At 45.2% G+C, this 25,264-nt stretch overlaps 1 protein-coding gene across 1 annotated transcript in view; it reads right to left on the bottom strand.

Annotated features, from left to right (window-relative positions):
• The window catches only part of LOC107125703 (centrosome-associated protein 350-like), a 47,176-nt gene that overhangs the window by 17,033 nt on the left and 4,879 nt on the right, over window positions 1-25,264 (bottom strand). The window contains exons 2-10 of the mRNA XM_015429155.1: window positions 24,897-24,910; window positions 22,611-22,757; window positions 21,527-21,678; window positions 18,045-18,167; window positions 13,462-13,658; window positions 12,199-12,413; window positions 3,744-3,891; window positions 1,992-2,152; window positions 1,240-1,376 (exon numbers count right to left, since the gene is read on the bottom strand). Coding sequence (XP_015284641.1) covers window positions 1,240-1,376; window positions 1,992-2,152; window positions 3,744-3,891; window positions 12,199-12,413; window positions 13,462-13,658; window positions 18,045-18,167; window positions 21,527-21,678; window positions 22,611-22,757; window positions 24,897-24,910 — 1,294 coding nt within the window. The remainder of the gene's footprint in view (window positions 1-1,239; window positions 1,377-1,991; window positions 2,153-3,743; window positions 3,892-12,198; window positions 12,414-13,461; window positions 13,659-18,044; window positions 18,168-21,526; window positions 21,679-22,610; window positions 22,758-24,896; window positions 24,911-25,264) is intronic.

Raw genomic sequence — 25,264 nt, 5'->3', positions numbered from 1 at the left:
GGCCCTCGGGACATCAAGTTTGCCCTAACCAAGGCCAGGGCTTTCTCGGTGGCGGCTCCTACCTGGTGGAACGAGCTCCCGGTGGAGATCAGGGCCCTGCGGGACCTAGTTGCTGTTAGCTGCCCTGGGCCGTATGGGTAGGGCGGGATATAAATCCCAAGAATAAATAAAATAAATAAATAAAATAAAAGGGTTGGAACAGTTTCCCTATGAAGAAAGGTTAAAACGCTTGGGCTCTTTAGCTTGGAGAAATGATGGCTGAGGGGTGACATGATCGAGGTTTACAAGATTATGCATGGGATGGAGCAGCAGTTAGAGAAAGAAGTACTTTTCTCCTTTTCTCACAATACAAGAACTCATGGGCACTCAATGAAATTGCTGAGCAGTCGGGTTAGAATGGATAAAAGGAAGTACTTCTTCACCCAAAGAGTGATTGACATATGGAATTCACTCCCACAGGAGGTCGTGGCGGCTACAAGCATTCAGTTAGAGAAAGAAGTACTTTTCTCCTTTTCTCACAATACAAGAACTCATGGGCACTCAATGAAATTGCTGAGCAGTCGGGTTAGAATGGATAAAAGGAAGTACTTCTTCACCCAAAGAGTGATTGACATATGGAATTCACTCCCACAGGAGGTCGTGGCGGCTACAAGCATGGACAGCTTCAAGAGGGAATTAGATAAACATCTGGAGCAGAGGTCCATCAGTGGCAAGTCTGGGGCAAGTGATGCTCTGTATTCTTGGTGGGGGGGCAACAGTGGGAGGGCTTCTAGTGTCCTGGCCCCACTGGTGGACCTCCTGATGGCATCTGGTATTTTTGGTCACTGTGTGACAGAGTGTTGGACTGGATGGGCCATTGGCCTGATCCAACATTGGCTTCTCTTATGTTCTTATGTACACACCAAGAGCTGAATTGGATCACACAGCTCCTGATCATTTACCTATGCATGGTGGAGAGAGGGGACAAGAGTATGCTTTGCCTCCCTAGCCACCCGGCATGCCTGCCTGATCTCAGATGCCACCAGCTGTATACAAGGCAACATAACAGTCCTGTGCACATAAAATCCAATGTGTGTAGATTTATTTCTGTTACTAACTTTGGAATCTAAGCTCATGCATGAAGGCTATATTAGAATATCACACACACACACCCCACATACAGGGTCCGTGGCCATGGAGGTGGGGGTCTTATCAGACTCCGCTCCCAAGAAACAGCCCCTTTAACTTCATTCAGTTTACCTGTGGAGTGGAGGTGGCTTGATCTTTGGTTTCTCTGTAGCAGAAGATGGAGTTTTAATTTGCGGTTTTGCTGTCGGTGCTGCCTCCAAATCCTGGCTCAGCTCTGCTTCAGTCTTCTTGATGAATTCATCGTAAGTCTGATACAGGGAAAACAAGGAGATGCAAGAGGACATAAGTTTCTGGTCTGTTGGATATATTTCTGTGGGTGGCTTAAGTGCCCATGGAGAAAGGCATTCTTTTAAATACTACATTGCTTGATTTTTACTTCAAACTACTTTAAATGATGCATCTTAGTCCTGCTACATATACTAACACAATCCCCCCTTCTCACTGCAGCCGTTTGACCCACATGGACCCAAGTGGGTCCAGCAATCTCCAGCATAAGTTTCTGGGGAGTCAAAAGGAGCTGCTGGGAGAAGAGAAATGAAGGAAAGGTTAGTAATTATCAACAATGTAATGCATAGCATACATCCTTATTCAGCTTTCAACTAAAGACAAGAATCATAATTCTACGAACAGTTTATCCATTTTAACAAAAAGGACACCCGTGAAGAAATCAGTATTGTATTTCCAGCACATTAACACCCATTTGTCAGAAAACCTTGATAGGTAACATTTTCTAATCCTAACAAATTAACAGTCTATTGTGATGTGGATTTCAACAAGACATGACATCACTGACCTGATTTCTCTTACAGAATTCCTCCTAGCCATTTGGCTCCTATCTAATGGCTGTTCTGAATACTTCTTACCTCTAACTGTTTGATCAAGCTGGCCTCCTGGGCTTTCAGCCTCTCCTTGTGTCTCTTCTTCTGCTCCTTCTTCAGCTGGTAGACCACAGATTTTCTCTTGTGTAACTCATCCTTCAGAGCCCGGATTCGGCTTTCGATGTCACTCTGATCAGAGGTGGTTTCTGATAAGGAAAATTTGATCGTTTTAGAGAAAGTAACTGCCTTACGAGTTGCAAAATAAGACTGGGTGCCACTGACCCTAGAACATTTCACAGTGCCACCTCTTACTGAAACCCACTTTTTCCATGAACCTACCAGTGAAAGCTTCTATTCCTCAGCCTCAATCACAGCAAAATCTAAGTACAGCCTTTACTTATGTCCATCTCTTGTCAGTTTCTCCTGTTCCTCCCTGCTTTGTATGACCATCCTTGGAGCAGGGTCCTGACTTTTGCTTGTGGTTAATTATTTTATTTTCTATAATTTATCTGATCATACATTAATTCTTTAGATTCTCCTCACATCTCTTATATTCAAACAAATCCAAAATTAATTTCTCTATTGGAACAGTAATAGCTGGATCACAACCACTGAGCAAAAATGTGGAGCTTACTTGCTACAGGCCTCCTTGATACAGGTATGTCTATATCAGGAACTAGCAAATCAATCAGCTGTGTTCATCTTTGTTTATATCTTTGACAAAAGAATAAGACATGCTCCATAGTTTCGACAGAACCAGTTCCACATCCACACAAACACTTGGAGTAGGGCTTTTTAGAATAGCGCCCACTCAAAATGGCAGTGGGTAGTACACTGAATCTGGCTAAAAATAAGGCTCTACTAAAAGCTGGGATGGTTAAAAAATCCGTATACAGACAGCAAGAATTTAAATACATAAACCCAAAAAAGCAGGAGAGCACACACGGCAGGCATGCAGAACAGTGCTCTTTAGGTCCCACTGGAACAATCTTCTTTTCACCAGAGAGCAAGCTGTAGAAAAGGACATAGCTGGGAAAAAAGTATTTTCCAGTGCCAGCACCTCTGAAGTCTGGCATCTACATACCCAAACCAGGGATTAACTTATGAGTCCCCTTAATAGCAAACTTAAAAGGCGACCCTCGGGAAGGGCCAAAACAAATTTTAATCGGTAACTAAAGATTAAGGCCCAAGCTTTTGCCTCCAGAGAGCGAATCCCCAGCTCAGCTCTCATTGCAATCCGTGTCACGCAATGAGGGGCATTTAACAACTTTCTTAGAAATCTATGCAGAATAGCATCAAGATGCTCGTCTACTAAATTGGCCCACAAAGGAACACCATAAAGAAGCTGGGTTACTATTTCTGCTTCAAAAAGAATAATAGCAGAGGGAATATGTTGTCTATCTCTGGAGGGGGGAAAGTGCTGAAGTCCTTTAGACGATCTTAAGGCCTTTTCTTTCATAAGGCCTAAATGGTTACTCAGGGTCAAGTTAGATTGAAATTTTATACCTAGATAATTGTGGCTGTTTGTTGCAATTTAGTTGCCAATCATAGGAGGTGAATCGGGGGTTCTTTGCAAAAACTACTATTTTAGACTTATCGTAGTTAATGGTTAAGCCCTCATTGCTACAATAATCTCCAAACACTTTCAATAGGCAATGCAATCCGACCGAGGAACAAGCTATTAACAGAGTATTGTCAGCATACATAAGAGTAGGAATTGAGGAGTTTGTTAGCACAGGTGCATGTGAATTGGGCAACTATAAATACAAGATAGTCATCAAAAAGTCTATTCCTTACCTGACTGGGTCATGGATAATGACTCATCAGACCAACTATAGGATACCTCGTGGGATTTTACTGGTAAATGCTGCTGCTGCCCTCCATTTCTGTGGGTCCCTTTGCTGGACCCTTGCTTTGACAAGGACGCGTTGCTTTTAGAAGGAGACTGTCCGAAGGGGGAAGAAAAAGTAATTTGCTTGTAAAGTCTGTCATTTTTTTAAAAAGTATGCATCATAAAAACAGGTTGCTTACCTGTAAGTGGTGATCTTCGAGTGGTCATCTGTGCATTCACACCCATGGGATCTAGTGCGCACGTGCTGGATTGTTCGGCATTGTAGCAAGCTCTTTTAACGGATTTTCACGCCCAGACCTCGGGCATGCGCAGGAACCCCACCGCACATGCCCAGAGGGGAGGGCGCGGACATCCCGCCAGTTACTTCAAACCGTTGCAAATCAACCCCTATGGAAAATGTAGAAGCTGACAGCAGCGGGGAAGGAGGGCGGGTGGTGTGAATGCACAGATGACCACTCAAAGATCACCAGTTACAGGTAAGCAACCTGTTTATCTTCGACGTGGTCTCTGTGCTTCACACCCATGGGAGATTAGCGAGCAGTGGCCTACCCAGAGGAGGGTGCTGGCAGGTCCTTTACTGCGTAGCCGAAGATAGAATGCGACGTCCCATGTTGGTATTAGAGTTTTTGCGGACGTCTAGGGCGTAGTGCCTGATAAAGGTGTTAGGCGTGGGCCACGTAGCGGCTTTGCAAATGTCTGTCAGGGGCACTCCCTGGAGGAAGGCAGTGGAAACTGCAACAGCTCGAGTTGAATGAGCCCTGATAGGGCCGGGCAATGGCTGTTTGGCAATCAGGTAACAGAGGCAGATGAGACCCGCAATCCACCTTGAGAGGCGCTGAGCCGTGATGCGAGTCCCCAGCCTTGATGGTGCGTACAAGATGAATAGTTGTGAGTCACATCTCGTCGGACGGGTTCTGTTCAGATAGAATAGGAGCGCACGCTTCACATCTAAGGTGTGTAACAGTCTGTCCTCTGAGGATGTCGGAGCCGGGAAGAAATCCGGGAGGAAGACCTCTGCCTGTAGGTGGAATTCTGACACTACCTTTGGCAGGAACGAGATATCAGGGACGAGGCGGACGCCGTCTGGCAAAAAGGACAAGTATGGCGTGTCATGCCTGAAAGCCAGTCTTTCTCCAAACCGCCTCGCAGAGGTGACAGCAACCAGAAAGGCCATCTTCCACGACAGACATTTCATATAGCAAGTTGCAAGTGGCTCAAAGGGTTTCCTCGTGAGCTGGCGAAGAACTAGAGGAAGGTCCCAGGGAACGACAGGAGTTTTGACAGGAGGGTAGAGATGCAATAAACCTTTTAAAAAACGTTTTGAAAGCGGATGGGAAAACAGTGTGCATTTATCATCTTGAACATAGTAGGCCGAAAGGGTGGCCAAATAAACACGTAACGATGAGTGAGAAAGTCCCGAGTCAGCGAGGGATAGAAGGAATTGGAAAACTTTCTCGAGAGCTGCGGAGATGGCTCGAGGGGCATCATCACCAAGGGAAGAACAGAACCTTTGCCATTTATAATGGTAGGACCTTCGCGTAGTAGGTTTTCTGGCGTTCAGTAGAACGTTCACTACACGGGTGGAAAAATCGACGTTATTTTCCACGCTGTCAATTTCAAGCGTGGTATGTCGTGATGTAGGAGAGGGGAGTCGGACAGGAAGAGCAGGTCCTGTGCCGGAGGGAATTCGAGGACGGTCGAGAACCATGGTTGCCTCGGCCACCATGGGGTTATCAATATGCAGTTCGCGTTGTCCTTGATGATTTTGTGGCCCACTCTCAGAAGCATGGGTAAGGGAGGGAACAGGTAAAGGAGGTTCTTGGACCAAGGATAAAGAAGACACTCTCCTAGAGAATGTAAGTCCCTGCCTCCTCAACTGCAAAACAGAGGACATTTTTTGTTGGCTCTGGTGGGAAGGACATTGATTTGGGGAGCTCCCCACCTGCGGAAGAGTGGGAGGAGGTAGGTTGGGTTCATTTCCCACTCGTGGAGACTGAGCCCTGCTCAACTTAGATGGTCTGCCTGCACATTCATGTGTCCTGGAATGTGCGTGGCTATCAAGAAGATGTCGTGGGTGATGCAAAAGTCCCATAACCGGATGGCAAGGTTGCAGAGACGTAGGGAGACCATGCCTCCTTGCTTGTTGACATAAGCGAGTGCAGTGGTGTTGTCCGTGAGGACCGTAACACATTTCCCCTTGATCAGTGGTAAGAAGGAAGTTTATGTGTCGACCTTGTTCGTGGGTGTTCCACCTGCCTCCCACACACATGCCCATCATGTGAGCACCCCAGCCCGACAGGGAAGCATCCGTGGTCAGGGTGATGGGGTGATGGGGGATGGAAAGGTGCTCCCAGGAAGAGATTGGAAGGGACAGTCCACCAAAGTAACGAGTCTCGTATGTTGGGAGGAGGGGTTAGGAGGACGGTATGTGTGTTTTTTGGTTGGGACATACTTGTGGATAAACCACAGTTGTAGACAACGCATCTTTAGTCTGGCAAAGACGAGGGCCGACATAGTTGTGGCCATGAGGCCGAGAAGCCTCTGAATTTGGAAAGCCGTGACCGAAGGCTGGGTAAGGACGACATTGGTTAGGGAAATGATGTCTGCCACTCTGTCTTGTGGCAGGTAAGCCATGCATGTCTTGGAATCCAGTATAGCACCGATGTACTGTATTCTTTGGACTGGATGCAAATGAGACTTTTCGTGATTGACCTGGAGGCCTAAATTTTCTAATAGTGCCAACATCTCGGTGATGTTTGAGACCAGGGCGTTCTTTGAAGGCGCTACCAGGAGCCAATCGTCGATATAGGGGTAGATGGAAATACCCTTGAGATGGAGAAAGGCTGCAATGACAATAATAGTCTTTGTAAAGACCTTCAGGGCGCTTGACAGGCCGAATGGCAGGGCCGCATATTGGTAATGCTGTTGACCAATTGTGAAGCGTAGGTATTGGCGGTGGGAGGGGTGGATGGTGAGGTGGAAGTACGCGTCTTGGAGGTTGAGGGTGGCCATCCAGACATGTTTTCGGAGGAGCGGCATAATCTGTTGCAGGGACACCTTGCGGAAACAGTGGTAGGTCACAAAACAGTTCAGTGCCCTTAGATCTAATATGGGTCGAACGCCTCCATCCCGCTTTGGAACTGTAAAATAGCGGGAATAGAATCCTTTCCTCTGCAAATGAGGTGGTACCGGCTCGATGGCTCCCTTGTGCAGAAGGACAGAAACCTCTTCCAGGAGAGGTGGGGAAGGGTGTGTGGAATTGGATACGGTAGCCTCGGGTCAAGATGGATAGTACCCATTCATCTGAGGTGATATGACGCCAGGTGCCAACACCATGCCTTCCTTTTGAATAACTCTGGCTGCCTGTAGTTTATCTTCAGGAAGGTGAGTTAGGATTTCAGAAAACCTTTCCCACAGAGTGTATTGATATCTGCTCATGCAGGCCAAGTAATTTGTGGTTTTCACTCCCAAAGATCCTGTAGAGTAGAAGCGTCTGCCAAAGGCATCCAATTTCTTACTTTCCCTGTCAGAAGGTGCAGAATGAGTTCTTTTAGATTTGGAGGAGGAGGTTACAACCATAGAATTTGGTTGAGGGTGGGAGAATAAAAATTCAGCTCCAGTTTCCTGGACATCTAGTTGACACTGGGGCTGACGAAGGCTTCTCCCATGGTGCCTTAGCAGCTTGTAGAAGGACCGTAGACATCAGTAACGCCAAAGTGGCAGAGGTATTGAGCTGTACGATATCAAAAACTGCATCAGACACTTGAGGGTGTCGTTGTACGACTGAGAGGCCTAGAGAATGGGCCATTCTTTTCTTTTTTTAAACAAATTTTTATTAGGATAATACACAGTTCACATATATCACATTTCTCTTATATCCTTTTCTCTCTATCTCCCCTTTGTTGGCTTCCCACAGCTTTCCAACCACCAGTTCATTTATTATATTTTCACATACTTATAAACCATTATTACATAACTATAGGTAACTTATATTCCAATTCTATTTTTAATCGTCTCCTTCTATTCTATTTCTATGATTTCAATAATTTTCAAAGCAAACCAAACTGTCTTTCACATCCCAGTATTTCTCTAAATAGTCCTTAAAATCTTTCCAATCTGCATATGAATGGGCCATTCTTTTGACGAGATCTGTATATGACGTGAAATCGTCAGATGGGGATATGGGTAGATCATCAGCAACAGCCTGATCAGGAGACTTATGGTCAGGAGAAGTATGAACCTCGGAGGCCTCGGTATCTGAATCCTCTTCCACAGAGGAATCTTGGTGTGGTATTTGGACCAGAGTGACCTCAGTTTGACTGGTTAATGGTTTAGGTGGTACGACTTGGGGATTTGACGGACGACTAGGTTCCGGATCGTGGTGGGAAGGGTCGTCAGCAGGAGGACGTGACAAAGATGCCGAAGGTCTTGACCTCTAGGGCGACCGTGATCTGTGGGCAGAGTGGGACGAATAACGATCCCACTCGGAATATCCTGCCGGAGTCAGCCATGGCATGGATGATGGATAACCCCCATAAAGATACCTAAGCTGTCGTTGATCCCAAGACAGAGGTGGTGGTGGGGGTAGAAAGACTAGGGGGGATCGACTTCTGGACTGTGGACGTCTCGGAGACAAGGCGGCAGCCTGTCTTTGAGAATAGTCTCTGTAATCCCGGTCATCGATATCGACAGATTGAACATGCAGACGTGGAGGGTGACGCTACATGCTGTTAGAAGTATGTCGATCCCGACGGGAATCGATTTCGGGAGCCTCCGATACCGTCGATGTCGACGACGGGGAGGGAGAGGGAGAAGGCTCGGCATCCATCTGATGACTTAGGAACTCTAGCGTCTCGATGTCGGAGTAAGGACGCTCCAATTGGTGTATAGGGGAGTCCAATAATTGAATGGTCGGTATCGGTGGAGGGGCTTGGGCCTCCGGTATCGATACTGCCGTTGGAGCGGGAGGGACTTTAGGGGCATCACTCAGTGCAGACACCGCTACCTTCCCCTTCTTTGCCACCTTAAGGGACTTAGAGGAGCCCTTCTTTGCGGACTTGTGCTCCTTACTTGGTTTGGCCTTCTTTTTCACTGGCGTGGAAGCGAAGGATTGCGCCTTTGATGCCGGTGGTTTCGACTTCGGTAGAGCGGAATCAGAAGAGGGCCTCGATGCTGGAGCCGTCGATGTCGAAGGCCTCTCGGAGTCCATCATTGTGGGAGGATGCAATGCCGACTCAAGGAGCGCCACTTTAAGGCGCGCAGCTCTATTTCTTGGTGTCTGGTTGGAAAAGTGAGCGCAGTGGCGACAGGACTCAGGTCGATGAGACTCTCCCAGACAAAAAATACACAGGGTGTGACAGTCAGGTGGAGCAAGTTTACTGCCGCAACCCTTGCACCAGTTAAAAAAAGCCCCACTTCTTCTCCATAAAAATAAACAGTGAAGAAGAAAGAAGGGGTGAGGAGGGGGGGAATCCCGAAGGCCACACTGAGGTAAACTGGCAATTTTCCCCAGTAAAATAAAGTGTTTTTTTTAAGTTGTTTAAAGAACAAACAAAGAAACACTGAAGAAAAAAGGATAAAGTGAGGAACAAGCCGAAGAGCTGTGAGGCAAAAGCCAAAAAAGTGAACCGATCAGACCGACGAGAAAGAGGTCTTTCCAACGCGGCGGTAAGAAAGGAACTGGCAGGATGTCCACACCCTTCCCTCTGGGCATGCGCACCCTTCCTGCGCATGCCCAAGGTCTGGGCGTGAAAATCAGTTAAAAGAGCTTGCTACAATGCCGATCGATCCAGCGTGTGCGCACTGAATCCCATGGGTATGAATGCACAGATGACCACTTGAAGATCATTACTTTCAACATTGTAATTAGAGGCACGGAAAGCATTCTGTGATCATAAATCTCTGCATAGAGCAAAGTAGTCAACTCTGCATTTTTACAGGAGTTTCACCTGCATCTTATTAGAATAGAATCACTTAGAACAGCTGAAATTGGCTTCAGCAAGACTATTTGGTTACGTGTTTGAGGAAAAAATGTAGAAAGTCAGGAAGCAAGCTGAAACCGCAGATTTGTCTATGGGTTGGCTGATCCTGTGTGTTCTAACACTTGGGAGTTTTAAGCCTGAATGCTTTTACCAGTGAACTCTGTAATTTTGGTAACTGGATTAGGATTTATGTCTCTGCGACTTGGTTGCTACACTGTTCGCCACCTTGAGCTGAGGAGGTAAGGCGGGATAGAAAGTAAGAAAGAGGGAGAAAGACAGATAAAGGCACAGAGAAGGGGAAGAGACAGAAGAACAAAACTAGGATGGAAGACGAGGAGAATCAGGGGAACAAAGAAAGATCAGAGGATCGAGGAAAGTGACAGCTAGAGAGTGTCACAAAGGAGAAAGAGAGAGAGACACAGCCACTTTGCCTCTAAGATGTAATCAAATATCTCATTGGCAGTTACACTCTTCCTACCTTGAAGACACTTCTGCCAAAGCCTTGTCCCCTTTTATTGCACAGGAATCTTTTACACTCTATAAATATTTGTTTGTGAAAAACATCCTACACACACATTTTCAAGACAAGGATCTGTGAGTTTCATTTAAAAAACAAACAAACCCTGTGCTTATTAAAACCACAATAGAACAGTGAAAACCCATTTCCAAGGTTGACAGTAAACACCAGTGGCCAGCCGCTTCTCCAACCATCGAAAGTCACAACAGTGGGGAACAGCAAGCAGCCACCGGACAACGACTTTGGGCAATTTCACACTAGAGCTGCCTCGCGGCGCAGCCGCTGTTTGCCCCGACACAAATATGTCAATTTCACACCCGAAGCTGCGGGGCTGCATTTTGACTCGCGGCTTCGCCCAATTTCCTCCGCAGTTTCGTGAGGATCACGAAATTGACAAATAGTGTTGGGGCAAACAGCGGCTGCACCACGAGGCAGCTCTAGTGCGAAATTGCCCCTTGTCTTAGGACATCTACCACTCTTCTAAATTCCTCCTCTCACTTTCAGTCTCTCCTCTGGCTTCTTCCTTACTGCATTCCAATTTGGCACTCATTTCCCTATTCTAAACAAAAAAAACCCCAATAGATCTCCTTCTCCCTGCTATAACCCAATCTTCTTTTGGGCTTTTGGTCTCCAAATTCCTACAGCAGTGTTCCCTCTAAGCTGAGTTAGTGTGAGCTAGCTCACAGTTTTTCAGCCTTCGGCTCACACATTTTTGTCTCAGCTCAGGAAGGATGGCTCCAGAGCAAATGAATTTATGCAGCAGCCAAATCGCTCACTCACAACTTTAGTGCCAGTAGCTCACAAAGTAGAATTTTTGCTCACAAGACTGCACAGCTTAGAAGGAGCACGGCATGCCACTCATTCCCATTGTCTGAACTTTCTCTCCCTCCAGGCTCCATCTCTTCTCTCTCCCCACTGAAACTGCCCTTACCAAAGTTACTGGCAATCTCCTTAATGTCGCACTTAATCTGTCCTCATCATCTGGGGTCTTTTTACAACCTCGATACAGATCGACACTTGCTCTCCCTATCTTGGCTCTCTCCTCTCCTCTTTCCACACTGTCCATCCCTGGGTGATCTCATCAAACTGCATAGCATTCAGGATCAGTTCTACAGTGATGAAACCCAGCTCTGCCTTTCCATCCTTCAGCTTTCTCCCCACAGCCATCCCAGATCTCCAGCTGCTGTCCTGTATTGCTGCTTGGATGTCTCATTGCTGCCTCAAGCTCAGTATGTCCAAGAGTGAAGGCCTCACATTTCCTCCCAAGTCCTCCTCTCCTTGAAAACTCTCCACATCCATTTCTAAGGTCCACCTGGCGTTAACCTGGGCCCGATCCTTGTCTCACCCTTGTCCCCGGGCCATGCCACTTCTCTCTTTACAACACTGGAAACAACACACAATCCTCCCTCTCTGCCCCATCAGAGAAAGTCTGCTTCACATGCTGGTCATCTCTCAACTTTATCCTCTCCAAACTTTCATCGTAACACCTATTCAGCCCTTTGCCACCCAAATCATTCACGTCTCATGTTGCTGTGCTAAGGCAATGGCCATATTTAGATCCTTGCATTGACTTCTTGTTCCCTTCTGGTTCCAACACACATTCTCCATCCTTACCTTTAAAACTCTCCATGGCCTTGGCCCCTTTTGCATCCAGACACATCCCTGCCTGTGACTGTCACTCCTTTATCACCTTCACGCACCCAAAGCCTCCTGCTCCCTGTAATAGCTCCACCTTTCCCTCTCGTGCCCGTAACTGCCTACTGGGATACGCACATGTACATTCTATTGATGTAAAAAATACACAATCACAGCAGAATTCCTAAACCCCATATTTCTAGAACAGTGTCCAGAAAACCCTGTTTCCACATGGTCTTTAGTAGTGTGGTGAACACATTGACTCACGAGTTTTCCAGGTGAGGCAGAAGATTCAAATTCCTGCGTATAAACCATTTCTTCCATAAGTGTAGTGTGGTCTGGGCTTCCCAGCTGCCCTTGGACCTCGGAGACCTTTGATGGGCCAGACTCAACAGCTAGACTGCCCAGTTCTTCTGGCACAGAGCTTCCACTGTTGAAGCGAGAACAAGGCGGCACTGAAGAATCTTCTTCACTGGCTGTTTCTGAGATGAAATGGCATAGTGAGCTCAAGCAAGCAAGAACACCCGCCCCCTTCATGTGCATCTACAACGCCTCTATGTCTTTTACCTTTCCTAAAACTAACCCCCCATAAAAGTGTGAAAATGCATTGACTCTTCATAGCACAAGCGCATAACCATACAGTGATGACCCTCCCCCTCCGATACTTATGCATGTTTTTTCTTCTTCTTCTGGTGATGCAAACCAAAATAAGGAGGGAAGGGTGAACAGTAAAAGGTTACCCATTTCTTAATTCAAAGCTAAGTAAAAGCAGGGCTGTTGCAGTTTCAATGTTTGGAACATTTAAGCCACAATCATAGAGTTTTAATATTTTGCTTTCACCCATCACGTGTAATGCTGAATGGAAAACCATATTTCACTGAACTTTTCAAATTAACACATTATATGAAGTAGCAAGATCAGGAGTAGGACAGAAGAGGAAGCTTTCACATATTTTAGTATTCCTAGAGGCATTTCCTTGGAGACAAGTGCTGCTGATACCAACAGGACTTATTGGAGAGCCAGTTTGGTGTAGTGGTTAAGTGTGCAGACTCTAATCTGGGAGAACCGGGTTTGATTCCCCACTCCTCCACTTGCACCTGCTGATGTGACCTTGGGTTAGTCACAAGCTCTGGCGCAGCTGTCCTTGAAAAAGAGCAGTTTGTGTCAGAGTTCTCTCAGCCCCACCCACCTCACAGGGTGTCTGTTGTGGGGAGGGGAAGGGAAAAGGAGTTTGTAAGCCGCTCTGAGACACCTTTGGGTAGTGAAGGGCGGGGTATAAATCCAATCTCTTCTTCTTCTTCTTCTCTTATTCCCAAGCAGGTGTGCTCAGGACCACAGGAAAAATCCTTGTAATAATCCCCCAGCGTTGTGGGAGCCGTTTCTGTGTGGTGTGAACAAGAACAAAACTGAGCCACATGGGTAAGGTCTATTACGTGGGCCTTTCCCACATAGCTGGCACCCCACTGGCAAACTAGAGCGCTGATCAGGACCTTCGTCTCCCTCTCTCGGACACCCTTTCACTCCTTCTACCTTTCTGATGGTTCTGGTTTCCTGCCACCATCTTCCTGGCTTTTGTTTCGAGCAGTTCTTTGTCCCAAGCAGCCAAGGCTTGTTTCTCTATCTGACGTATCTCTGCTTCTTCTGCATCCAGGCGGCGTTTCCACTGCAGCAGCTCTTCAGCATGCTGGCGCCGCTGCATCAGTTTTTGCTCTCGCTTTGTTAAGAACCTGGCAAAACAGAACAATGAGAAATGAGACACCAACACTGAGAGCTGCAACAGAAAGATAGCCTACCTGTATTCTACGTAGGACAAATGCAATGAAGAGTGTTTTAAATTATTTCAGTGAATACTCATTGGACACAAGCAAGGGACATGAAAAGGTAACTAGGGAAGCTGTGACCGAGGTTAATGCACCCGATTTCATGCAATCCCGCATTTTCCTTTCTGTGAAAGAAGAGGGAAGCTCTAAAGTTATTATATACAAAGATAAATCAATGATGATTTAAAAAGCCCTTCTTCCTTCCTAGTCTGATCTCTCACCAGATCCCAAGAGTAGAAAACACAGAGCGTCGAGACCCAAAGTTGTCGGCAGTTGAAATAAGAGAGGCCTACACCTACCATAGTGACTCCATTACCAACAAAAGGGTACCATTTGCTTCCATGATTCCAAACAGCTACATGATCAAAAGAGCTTACTTACCAACAGTATAATTTAGAAAAGTACATCAAGCTTTTTTCCTAAGCGCACCATACTGTTAGGATATCACTGTGTAACCCTCTGGGATAGCAGCTGATAAATGACATATACCCATCTCCATCAACCCAAACTTTCTTTCGGCTTCCCCTACATAATGAGAGGTCAAAGTAACCAAATACATCAGCTCTTCCCAAATATGTTGCCACCATAAGAAAGGGGCTTTTGCACAGTAAAGAACTCAAAACGGTTCAACCCTCATGGCAGATTTAGGAAGCTGGAATTCCAAAAAGGCAGAAACAGCTCAGGGCATTTTGGTTTTGGAGGCAGAAAAAAAAATTAGGCAGCATTTCCTCATGGTGGCAAAATATAACAGTAAAGTAAATAGCTGATAATTTACTGTCCTTTGAAATCTGACACCTGAGGTGGGACTCATAGTAGGATGAGCGATGACAAACAGGACACAAGGTAATGATTTCAAAAAGTTTATCAATCTAGCGTAGAAACAGATATTTATGGAACTCTTTGATTGTGAGCCTTGAAACCAAGTACAAAATCAATGAAATCAATATTTATTTATTTACTAATTTTGTATCCCACTTTTCTCCCCAGTGGGGACCGAAAGTGGTTTACATTGTTCTCTTTTTATCCTCGTCTCAACCACTCTGTGAGGCGGGTTGGGTGGAGAGTGTGTGACTGGCCCCAGGTCGCCCGGTGGCAGAGCGAGGATTCAAAACGGAGTCTCCCAGATCCTAGCCCAAAACTCTAACCCCTGCACTCTGGCTCTCCTTATAGAAAACTGTTTCATTTAGCAGTGACTCCTGAAACTTCTAAGCAACACAACCAAAGCACTCTGTCAAAAGAAGAGGGGGAGAGAGAATTTTGCCCTCTTTAATCGGCTGTTTGTCACTTCCCCTTGAGGAAGCCTGAAAAAGAGAAGACCACGGGGATCCTAAATCGCTGTAACACGTCTCTTGTGTCCTACCAGAACTAACAGCAGCCTTGAGGAAAACAGCATAGAGGTAGGGTGGCACAGATTAGCCCTATATCTCAGATCCACTGTGTCGATTCCTCTTTTGTGGTGTCTTTTTTCAAGCATCTCATCTAGTTGCACCCTACATGCTAGTAGTGGGATCAAAGAACAATTCCCCCCCATTTTTGGTGTCTTTCAACACAAGGTGTTTTCCCCCCAGTTGTGGTGTTGTTGTTCAGTCGCACAGTCAAGTCCGACTCTTCGCGACCCCATGGACCAGATCACGCCAGGCCTTCCTGTGTTCCGCCGTCCTCTGAAGTTTGCTCAATTTCATGTTCGTTGCATCTATGACACTGTCTAACCATTTCATCCTTTGCCATCCCTGTTTTCTTTGACCTTCAATCTTTCCCCGCATCAGGGTCTTCTCCAGTGAGTGCTCCCTTCTCATTTGGTGGCCAAAGTATTTGAGCTTCAGTTTCATTATCTGGCCTTCCAGGGAACAGTCAGGGTTGATTTCTTTTAGGATTGACTGATTTGATCTTCTTGCAGTCCAAGGGACTCTCAAGAGTCTCCTCCAGCACCATAGTTCAAAAGAATCTATTCTTCGGCACTCGGCCTTCCTTATAGTCCAACTCTCGCAGCCATACATGACTACTGGGAATACCATTGCTTTGACCATGCGGACTTTTGTTGGCAGGGTGATGTCTCTACTTTTTATCATGCTGTTTAGGTTCGCCATCGCTTTCCTCCCAAGGAGCAGGCGTCTTTTAATTTCATGGCTGCAGTCACAGTCTGCGGTGATCTGGGATCCCAGGAACGTGAAGTCTGTCACTACTTCCACGACTTCCCCTTCTATTTGCCAAGGAGTGATGGGGCCGGATGCCATGATCTTAGTTTTTTTGATGTTGAGCTTCAAGCCCACTTTTGCGCTCTCCTCTTTTACTCTGAGCAAGAGGCTCTTTAGATCCTTTTCACTTTCAGCCATTAGAGTGGTATCATCTGCATATCTGAGGTTGTTGATCTTTTCCCCAGCAATCTTAATTCCCGCTTGTGATTCATCCAGGCCAGCATTTCGCATGATGTACTCTGCATATATATTAAATAAGCAAGGTGACAGTATACATCCTTGTCGTACTCCTTTTCCTATGCTGAACCAATCAGTTGTTCCGTATCCGGTTCTAACTGTCGCTTCTTGGCCCTTATACAGGTTTCTCAAGAGACATGTGAGGTGGTCTGGTACTCCCATCTCTTTAAGGACCTGCCATAGTTTGTTGTGATCCACACAGTCAAAGGCTTTAGCATAGTCAATGAAGCAGAAGTAGATGTTTTTCTGGTACTCTCTTGCTTTCTCCATAATCCAGCGAATGTTGGCAATTTGATCTCTAGTTCCTCTACCTCTTCGAAACCCAGCTTGTACTTCTGGTAGTTCTCTATCCACGTACTGTTGAAGCCTAGCTTGTAGGATCTTGAGCATGACCTTGCTAGCGTGTGATATGAGTGCAATTGTGCGATAGTTTGAACATTCCTTGGCGTTGCCCTTCTTTGGGATTGGAATGTATACTGATCTTTTCCAATCCTGTGGCCACTGTTGCGTTTTCCAAATTTGCTGGCAAATGGAGTGCAGCACTTTAACAGCATCATCTTCTAAGACTTTGAATAGTTCAGCTGGAATACCATCACCTCCACTAGCTTTGTTGTTAGTAATGCTTTCTAAGGCCCATTTAACTTCACATTCCAGGATGTCTGGCTCAAGGTCAGTGATTATACCGTCGTGTTTGTCAAGGACATTGAGGTCTTTCTTGTATAGTTCTTCTGTGTATTCTTGCCATCTTTTCCTAATCTCTTCTGCTTCTGTTAGGTCCCTACCGTTTTTGTCCTTTATCATGGCCAGCTTTGCATGGAACGCTCCCTTGATTTCTCCAATTTTCTTGAAGAGATCTCTAGTCCTTCCCATTCTATTGTTTTCTTCTATTACTTTGCACTGTTCATTCAGGAAGGCCTCCTTATCTCTCCTTTCTGTTCTCTGGAAATCTGCATTCAGTTGGGTAAATCTTTCCTTTTCGCCTTTGCCCTTCGCTTTCCTTCTTTCCTCTGCTATTTGTAAAGCCTCATCAGACAGCCACTTAAAATTCAGTTTAAGTCTGAATTTTGCAATGAGTAGCTCATGATCTGAACCACAGTCAGCTCCAGGTCTTGTTTTTACTGACTGGATAGAGCTTCTCCATCTTTGACTGCAAATTATATAGTCAATCTGATTTCACTGCATCCCAAATTGACAATGAAATCAGTATCTTGTGCTAGGTAAAGTCTCAAGTTCATCTTACTAAGTACCTTGGAAATGTGGAACAAAATCTTTGTTCCCTAAAATGCCTTGAAATCATGCCTTAAAATCATGCCAGGACATGCAAAACTTCCCAAAATTCAGAAAATGCAATGAATGGAAAAAAGAAACAAAACTGCTTAGCTGAATTGTACATCTGAACTCTTATGTGGCATATTTGGGATGGTTTTGTTTAGCTGGGTTAAAGTCTGTTCATTTTAGTGGGCCTACAAGCTTCATTTTCAAATCACTTTGAAAAGGTTAAGGGAAGCAGCTGAAAACATTTTGCAAATCAATGACATTTTACTTGTCCAAATAAAAACAAACATTCAGACAGGTGATCTCATCATAGGTGCATGTAGAAAGATGCAATTAAATTTCAGAGTCGAAGCCTAAAGCTCAGCTTCTCAGCACAGATGGATGACTGAGCTTGGCTAAGAGAGGGCAGACGCTGTCAACTTCATAGGTGGCAATAACCTGATTTAAATGTGTAAAGTGGAGGAAAAGATTATTGAGGGGGGGAAAGTAATAAAAACACACCCTGATGAAGAGCCTCCTAATCTCATAAAACTGAACAGAGCATGCTCGATCAAAGAGTCTACCACTGAAAAAGGTGCAAAGTTACCTGACCAATTGGTTGTAGATATACAGCTGGAATTTGGGATGGAGGTTGGGAAAACAGACACTGAGAGAGGCCCAGTGGTGAGACGTAAAGACAGAGAAGAAGTAGTGAACAGGAGAGCAGTGTCTACAAAATAAGGAGGAAGAGTTTCAAGCCAAGATAGTAAGGAACAGGGAGAAAAGCGAGAGTGGGAGAGCATCTAGCACAGAATGTTAAATGGGTTGCAAAATATCATCTGACCACAGATACAGGTCTCCAAAGGCAGCAAAACATAACTGCACATTAACAATGAACTTCCATTCACTGCCGCTTCCTATTCTGCTGAACTTGTGCTACACTTGGTGACGGGTTTTTCTTGTTCTAAGAGGTACGCATTCATATACAATTCCATCTACTCATTTCAGCTTTGAATTTTAAAACTTTTGCTGTTCTAGCCCTTTAAACAACAGTTCCAAACTATGTTCTAGACTCATTCGTATAAATAAGAACTCTAGTCAACTGTCATAATTGAAACAAATTAAACTGTTCCTGGAGGGGGGGGGGAACCACAGCTCCCAAGGCAGCCCATTGTTGACCTCAATGAAAAGAACAGATGTGCACAAGAATCTGTTGAATTAGATGGTTTATCAGGATGCTCGATGCTGCCCATTTAGAGGTCAATCACAATTATAGTCTTGGCAAGCCTAGCAAGATTGTATGATTGCTGATTACTGAATGGCCATTGGGCTTTTCTTATGTCTCTGTGAACTTTGCAATGAGACGTCACAGACCATACCTCTTGCATTTCATTGCCTTTTGACTTTATAATTGTTTTTCCTATACCCACCTCTCTGCCAGTGGAGGACACACTCTTCTGGTCTCTTGTCCATGAAAAGTTATGCCATAACCAATCTGTTAGTCTTCAAGATGCCACCAGATTGCCATTCTGGGTTTGCTTCAACAGTCTAACATGGCAAACCCCTTTAGTATTAGCTTTGCATCATCTGGGTAAAAGCTGCAGAAATGACTCAGAACCACAGCATGAACTGTTCACTGGCACATGATACCCAGAATTTCTGAACAACCATTTAGCACATTAGCCATTTTTACTCTTTTCGTTGGCACTCTGTAATGTTTTGTTTTCAGGTACTGCTCTGCAAGAGCCATAGAGTCTGTATTAGCAAACTATTAGAAATAAACTAATGGCCCATGCTACTCATAGGCAGCATTCACTAAAATAAAGCAATACAGAAGACCATTTCTATTCTTAGGAGATTCCATATTAGGAGACTAAATATGCCAGAATCACAAGGGGTTAATTCTTTGACAGAGCATGCTCCTGTTCACATGCACACTACAGCACATTTTTCTTTTTGACTTTCTTTTACTTTATGCAGAAATCAATCTTACTGCATCCTTAGGTCAGGAAACCAACAAACTCTTCTTTGACAGGTAAAACATTATTTACGGCAAACCTAAAAACATTATATTGAATCTCCTTGTAAGGGTTGTATGTGACAGTTATTCTCCAATATGTCTTTATCTTTTTGGCACTTTACTAAATATCTGGCTAACACGGCTTTATTCGCACTATTGCAAAACCTAGACAGAGGAGGCACAAGGTATTTTGTCACTTCAAAGTACACCAATTGCTCTCTCCTGGACTGCCACCAGCAGGGTCCAAGGTGACCCAATTACACAGGGTCTAGGAAAATGCATTGCCAGGAACAAGCAAAGTCCATGCCTCACCCTCATTAGGCTACTTCAAGCAGTCACTAGGATGGCTTGGCCAGAGAACGAGACCTGCCTAGACATGAATCTAGAGTCAAAATCAGGGGTCCCCACCCAATGCGGCACCCACCAACACCTCTCGGGCTTGGCAACTGTTGCGACAATGTAGGTGGGGCCAGGTGAGGCTTTTGTTTTGGCAGCAGCTGCCATCATAAAACAAAGACCTGCACTGCTTGACTGAAGGTAAGCTATGTATATGCAGGACATATTATTTTTAAACAATATGTTCATTTTAAAAGGCATCCTGCTAAACAGAGCTTCTGCCTGAAACTCTGAATATCTACTGTTAGTATTATGCATGACCTTATTCCCTGACATTTTGTGGTTGGCTTTGCCTTTTGTGGCAGCCATTTTGTGCTTGAACTCGCCACCCTGCCTCAGAATTCCAAGGGTGCCTGCCAGCTTAAAACGGTTGGGGACCCCTGTTCTAACCTGATCATCCACAGGAATACAATGAGTTTCTGTGCTATTCATGACAACGGTTTGTATGCAACCGTCCAGACTTCATAGAGTATGACTGTCCTGCTACAATCCACTCAGCACCCCAAAATATTATATTATTATAATATCAAGTTGAAACAATAATATATTGTTTCTGAAGGAGTCAACTGACCTTCAGAACTGCACAGGGTACAAAGTAGGGGAAGGGGGGACTCTCCAGAAATTGATGCCCCTTACTGCAGAGAAAAGTGCAGTTCCAACAGAGGGAACATGCAGTTGAATAGATGGCAATATTTTGATAAAGATTTCAACTCATACATTAAACATCTGTAAATGTGCAATAATTTGAATCAGTAACAATATAATTTCTTTTAAAACTCAAAAGGTTTGTGGCTGAACCACAAACCGAACCTCGAACCTATATGAACCAGGAGGTTGGTTCAGAAACTGAAGCTGTTCGTATGGGTTTGTGGCCCCCACTTTCTGCTCCCCGCAGAAAGCTGTGGAGAGCAGAAAGCAATGAACAGAAAGAGCTGAATCCAAGAAAATCACATTGAACAGCAGAGGCATGGAGCAAACTGCTCTGTGCTGGATGCCTAAGAAAGCCACTTTAAATAGATGCTCTGTGTGGATCAGCTGCTTAAAGGGGCTTTCTTAGGCAGCCAGCTCCCGCCACTCAGCTGTTTTTTGTGAAGAGCAGAAAGCAGGGGTTTAAACCCATTTCCTGCTCTTCATGAACCACCACAAACTACATCAAAATTTGTGAAAGTTTGTGGTGGTTCTTCAGTTCATGAACATTACTTCACATTACTTCACAAACCACAAACTGCGATGAATGTTAGTTCATCAGTTGATTCGTGCCCATCCCTAGCTACAATTACTGCCTACTCTCCATTATGATCAATGTAAAGATATCTATTATACAGGGCAGGAAAAAATATTACTCAAAATAATGGATTGTCTGCAGTGCTCAACTCAAGAATTGTGAATCAATTCCAAACATGATATGAATCAATCATTCTCTTCAAGGCTACAGATCTCATTTTATTTGGGGACAACAAAATCAAGTATAAAAGACTACCTCTGTCAGAGATGTACTGAAATATCATTATAAAAATAAGCTTTTCATTTAACATTAACAGAGAGGTCTTAGCAGGAAAGGCAGCTTTACCATTTATACCTCTGAGGCCACCACAGAGGCCAACTGTATTGAAATGTCACTGCAACTTCTGCAAATGCTAAAGAAAAGAATCTCAAACAATAAAAATAATTACTTCTCATCCATACGGCTGCGCATTTTCTTTAATTTCTGCATGATGCTACTGGTCTCACTGCTGGAGACAGAAGAAGGGCTACAGGTCTCCACATCTGTTGGCAGCGGGCTGGAAGAATGAGTTTGTTTTGCATCATCCTCACTGCGATGCTCCTATGAAAAAAGTCAAACAATATCAACAATGAGAAGCTGGTTCATAGCATTCACAATTACTCACTTGGAAGAATGAAACTGTATAAATATAGAATAGGAAGTTATAAATGATGTTATGAAAAACTATAGTTTCATACAAGTAGAGGACAAAAATCTTGTTAACTGGAAAATACACGGAACTGTTTAATAAGTGTTACGGAGATCAGGGCCCTGTGGGACCTTTCACAGTTCCGCAGAGCCTGCAAGATGGAGCTCTTCCGCCAGGCTTTTAATTAGGAGCCACCACCACCACCAACTGCCTCACGGGAACATGGGGCATTGGGGTGGCCCATTTAAGATCGATGGCCAACTATAAGATCGAGTTACAGTTTTCTGATGGAGCAGTACTGCCGATTCAGGCTTGAGTAACATCTACTGATCACCATCTTGACTTGACTTATTTGACTAAATGATTAATATTAACATCATTGAGCACTTTAATTTTGATAAAATGGTTGTTTTTATGCGTTTTAATGTTTTATACTTGGCACATGGTGCCCTTGTTTGTTAGCTGCCATGAGCCCGTTCGCGGGGAGGGCGGGATAAAAATATAATAAATAAATAAATATAATAAATAAATAAAAACTGCAATTTTCCATACACCAATTATTCCTATGAAATTAATACCTTCATTATGTAAGTTACAAACCTAGGCTTATGAAGACTCTCTGTAGTCCCAATAACAAAAAAGAGTTGTTATCTATTTACAAGTCTCTGTCATGAAGAGCTAATCTTTCTAAAAATGATAAAGTAGTTCATTTATTTTAAAAAATTGAGCTCTTCTTTCTGTTTCAGGAAATGTTCTTTTTTAAAAATTTGAGAACTGCAGTGACACAACAAATACTAACAGGGTACTTCCTGGAGGCAGGATCTGCTGTTGCCGTGCAGCTTCCCAGTTTATTTTCCCCTGCAGATTTCAGTTTTTCTTGCAGTTTCATAGTAGTCTGGCGTATTCGCTCTATCTCTTCCTGCTGCTTGAGGATCAGTTGTCTCTCTTTCCGGGCAGCCTTATTAGCTTCCTGAAGACGCTTAATTTCTGCCTGTATGAGTAAGTACAATAAAACAAAACAAAAGGAGTAGGAACATTTCCATTTCCACAGGTTTACTGCTCACTCATTTCCATCTTCTCATTTTTCACTCTTCATTTTGCTACTCAACAGGTTCTTTCCCATCTATTGCTAAATGCTAATGAGAGCCTGCTTGGTGTAGTGGTTAAGAGCGACAGACTAATCTGGAGATCTGGGTTTGATTCCCCACTCCTCCACATGCAGCCAGCTGGGTGACCCTGGGTCAGGCACAGTTCTCTCAGAACTCTCTCAGCCCCACCTACCTCACACTCTCATACATCCATTGTTTCCAGCCCTTCTAACACAGATCCTTTCATCCATTTAAAACATTTATGGAGATGCCATTGTTCGGAAACTGAGGACTTTCTGCATGCAATGCATGTGTTCTAGGGCCCTGTCCACACGAGGGGTTTTGGGCCGGGAGTGGGCCGGATAGGGGCCAGAGCAAACGGGCGCGATCCCACTGCAACATCTGGGCAGTGTTGCGCACCTGTCCCCGATCCGGCCCTTCCCCCGTAAAAACGCATCAAAAATGAACCACCTACCAAGGTGTTTCATCCACGACGGCCGCATCAACGCCGGCCGTGGGCTCGCCGGCCCGCCTTTCTGCCGATGCATCCCCGGCTCCTGCCTGAACTGCGCATGCTCAGACATGCGCAGTTCGGCAGTCTCCCGTTTCCCTCCATCGCTTCCCCCGGTATCTGATCGTGCCGGGGAGGGAATGCGCCGTGGCTCAGGGGATCAATGTGATCCCGCCACGGTGTGTTTCTTTTGGTGCGGCTTTCAGAAGCCGCGCTTCAGCCCGTGCCTTTCCGCCCCGTGTGGCAGGGGCCCTGACCATTTTTCCAAACCCAGGACCCCTCTTTAACTAACATGGGCTACACTGAACTACAAGTGTCACAAGAAGTCACAAGAATACATGACAGAAACAAGAAGAGCTGAGTTATAACTTCATCGATAGGGGGATCCATACTTCAAGTGAGCATGGAACATTGGAAGACTACCTGGCAACAGAGGCAGGTGGCTACGCCAGGATATGCAGGGGGGGAAGAGAAAAAGCAAAGGAGAGGTTTTGCAGGAAGCGAGGTCCCTGGAACCTGCCTGCTCTCTCCACCAAGTGATCTCACCTCATCACACTGCTGCTCCTCTCAGTTTGAACATGCAAAGAGAGGTGTAGCACTCTACCGCTCCTCTAGGTGTATCTCTCCACTAGAAGCAGGTCCTTTCAAAAAGCACCTGCTCTGTCTGGGTTTGTGACCTGATTATTGCCTATGCTTAATTTGTGGCCCCTCTCCTTAACTGGAAAAGTATCTGGAAAAAACAGATACTCCAGGTGTACAGAATCCTTTATTCCTGAAAAACTTGTATTGGCTCAATCTTGTTTTCAAATTGTGTAAAAGAAATTGCCTTCAGCAAAGGTTGCCAGCTGCAGCCAGCACCGAGCCAGGAGAAATTCAGCAGCAGGATAAGCCAATGCATGACATCACGTCTGGGCAAAACCAGCAGTGACATCATAGTGTTAGGGCAACCTGTTTATCTTTGACGTGGTCTCTGTGCTTCACACCCATGGGAGATTAGTGAGCAGTGGCCTACCTGGAGGAGGGTGCTGGCAGGTCCTTACTGCGAAGCCGAGGATAAGATGTGACGTCCCATGTTGGTACGAGAGTTCTTACGGACGTCTAGGGCGTAGGGCCTTATGAACGTGTTAGGCGTAGCCCAGGTAGTGGCTCTGCAAATGTCCATTAGGGGAACTCCCTGGAGGAAGGCAGTTGAGGCTGCAACAGCTCTGGTTGAATGAGCCCTGATAGGGCCAGGCAATGGCTGCTTAGCGATAAGGTAGCAGAGGCGGATGAGACCTACAATCCACCTTGACAAATGCTGAGCCGTGATGCAAGTCCCTAGCCTTGCTGGCGCATAGGGGACGAACAGTTGACAGTCACGTCTCGTTGGACGGGTTCTGTTTAAGTAGAACAGAAGCGCACGCTTCGTATCCAACGTGTGTAACAGCCTCTCCTCTGGGGATGTTGGAGCCGGGAAGAAATCCGGGAGGAAGACCTCTGCCTGTAGGTGAAATTCTGACACTACCTTTGGCAGGAACGAGATGTCAGGTACGAGGCAGACGCCATCTGGCAGAAAAGACAAGTAAGAAGTGTCATGTCTGAAAGCCAGTATTTCTCGAACTCGCTTTGCTGAAGTGACAGCGACCAGAAAGGCTGTTTTCCAGGACAGGTATTTTATGTCGCAAGTTGCTTGGTGAGTTGGCGAAGGACCAGGGAAAGGTCCCAGGGGATGACAGGAGTTTTGATGGGAGGGTAAAGGTGCAACAGTACCTCCAAAAAACGTTTAGAAAGTGAATGCGAGAACAGTGTGCATCCCTCAACTTGAACATGGTAGGCTGAAAGTGCGGCCAAATAAACCCTTAACGAGAAATGTGAAAGTTCCGAGTCAGCAAGAGACAGGAGGAATTCGAAAACTTTCTC

The sequence above is a fragment of the Gekko japonicus genome, unplaced genomic scaffold, assembly GCF_001447785.1.
Source record: "Gekko japonicus isolate JY-2015 unplaced genomic scaffold, Gekko_japonicus_V1.1 scaffold2524, whole genome shotgun sequence".
NCBI lineage: Eukaryota > Metazoa > Chordata > Lepidosauria > Squamata > Gekkonidae > Gekko > Gekko japonicus.
Note: the sequence above shows the minus strand (reverse complement) of the source record. Positions and strands in the feature narration are given on the sequence as shown.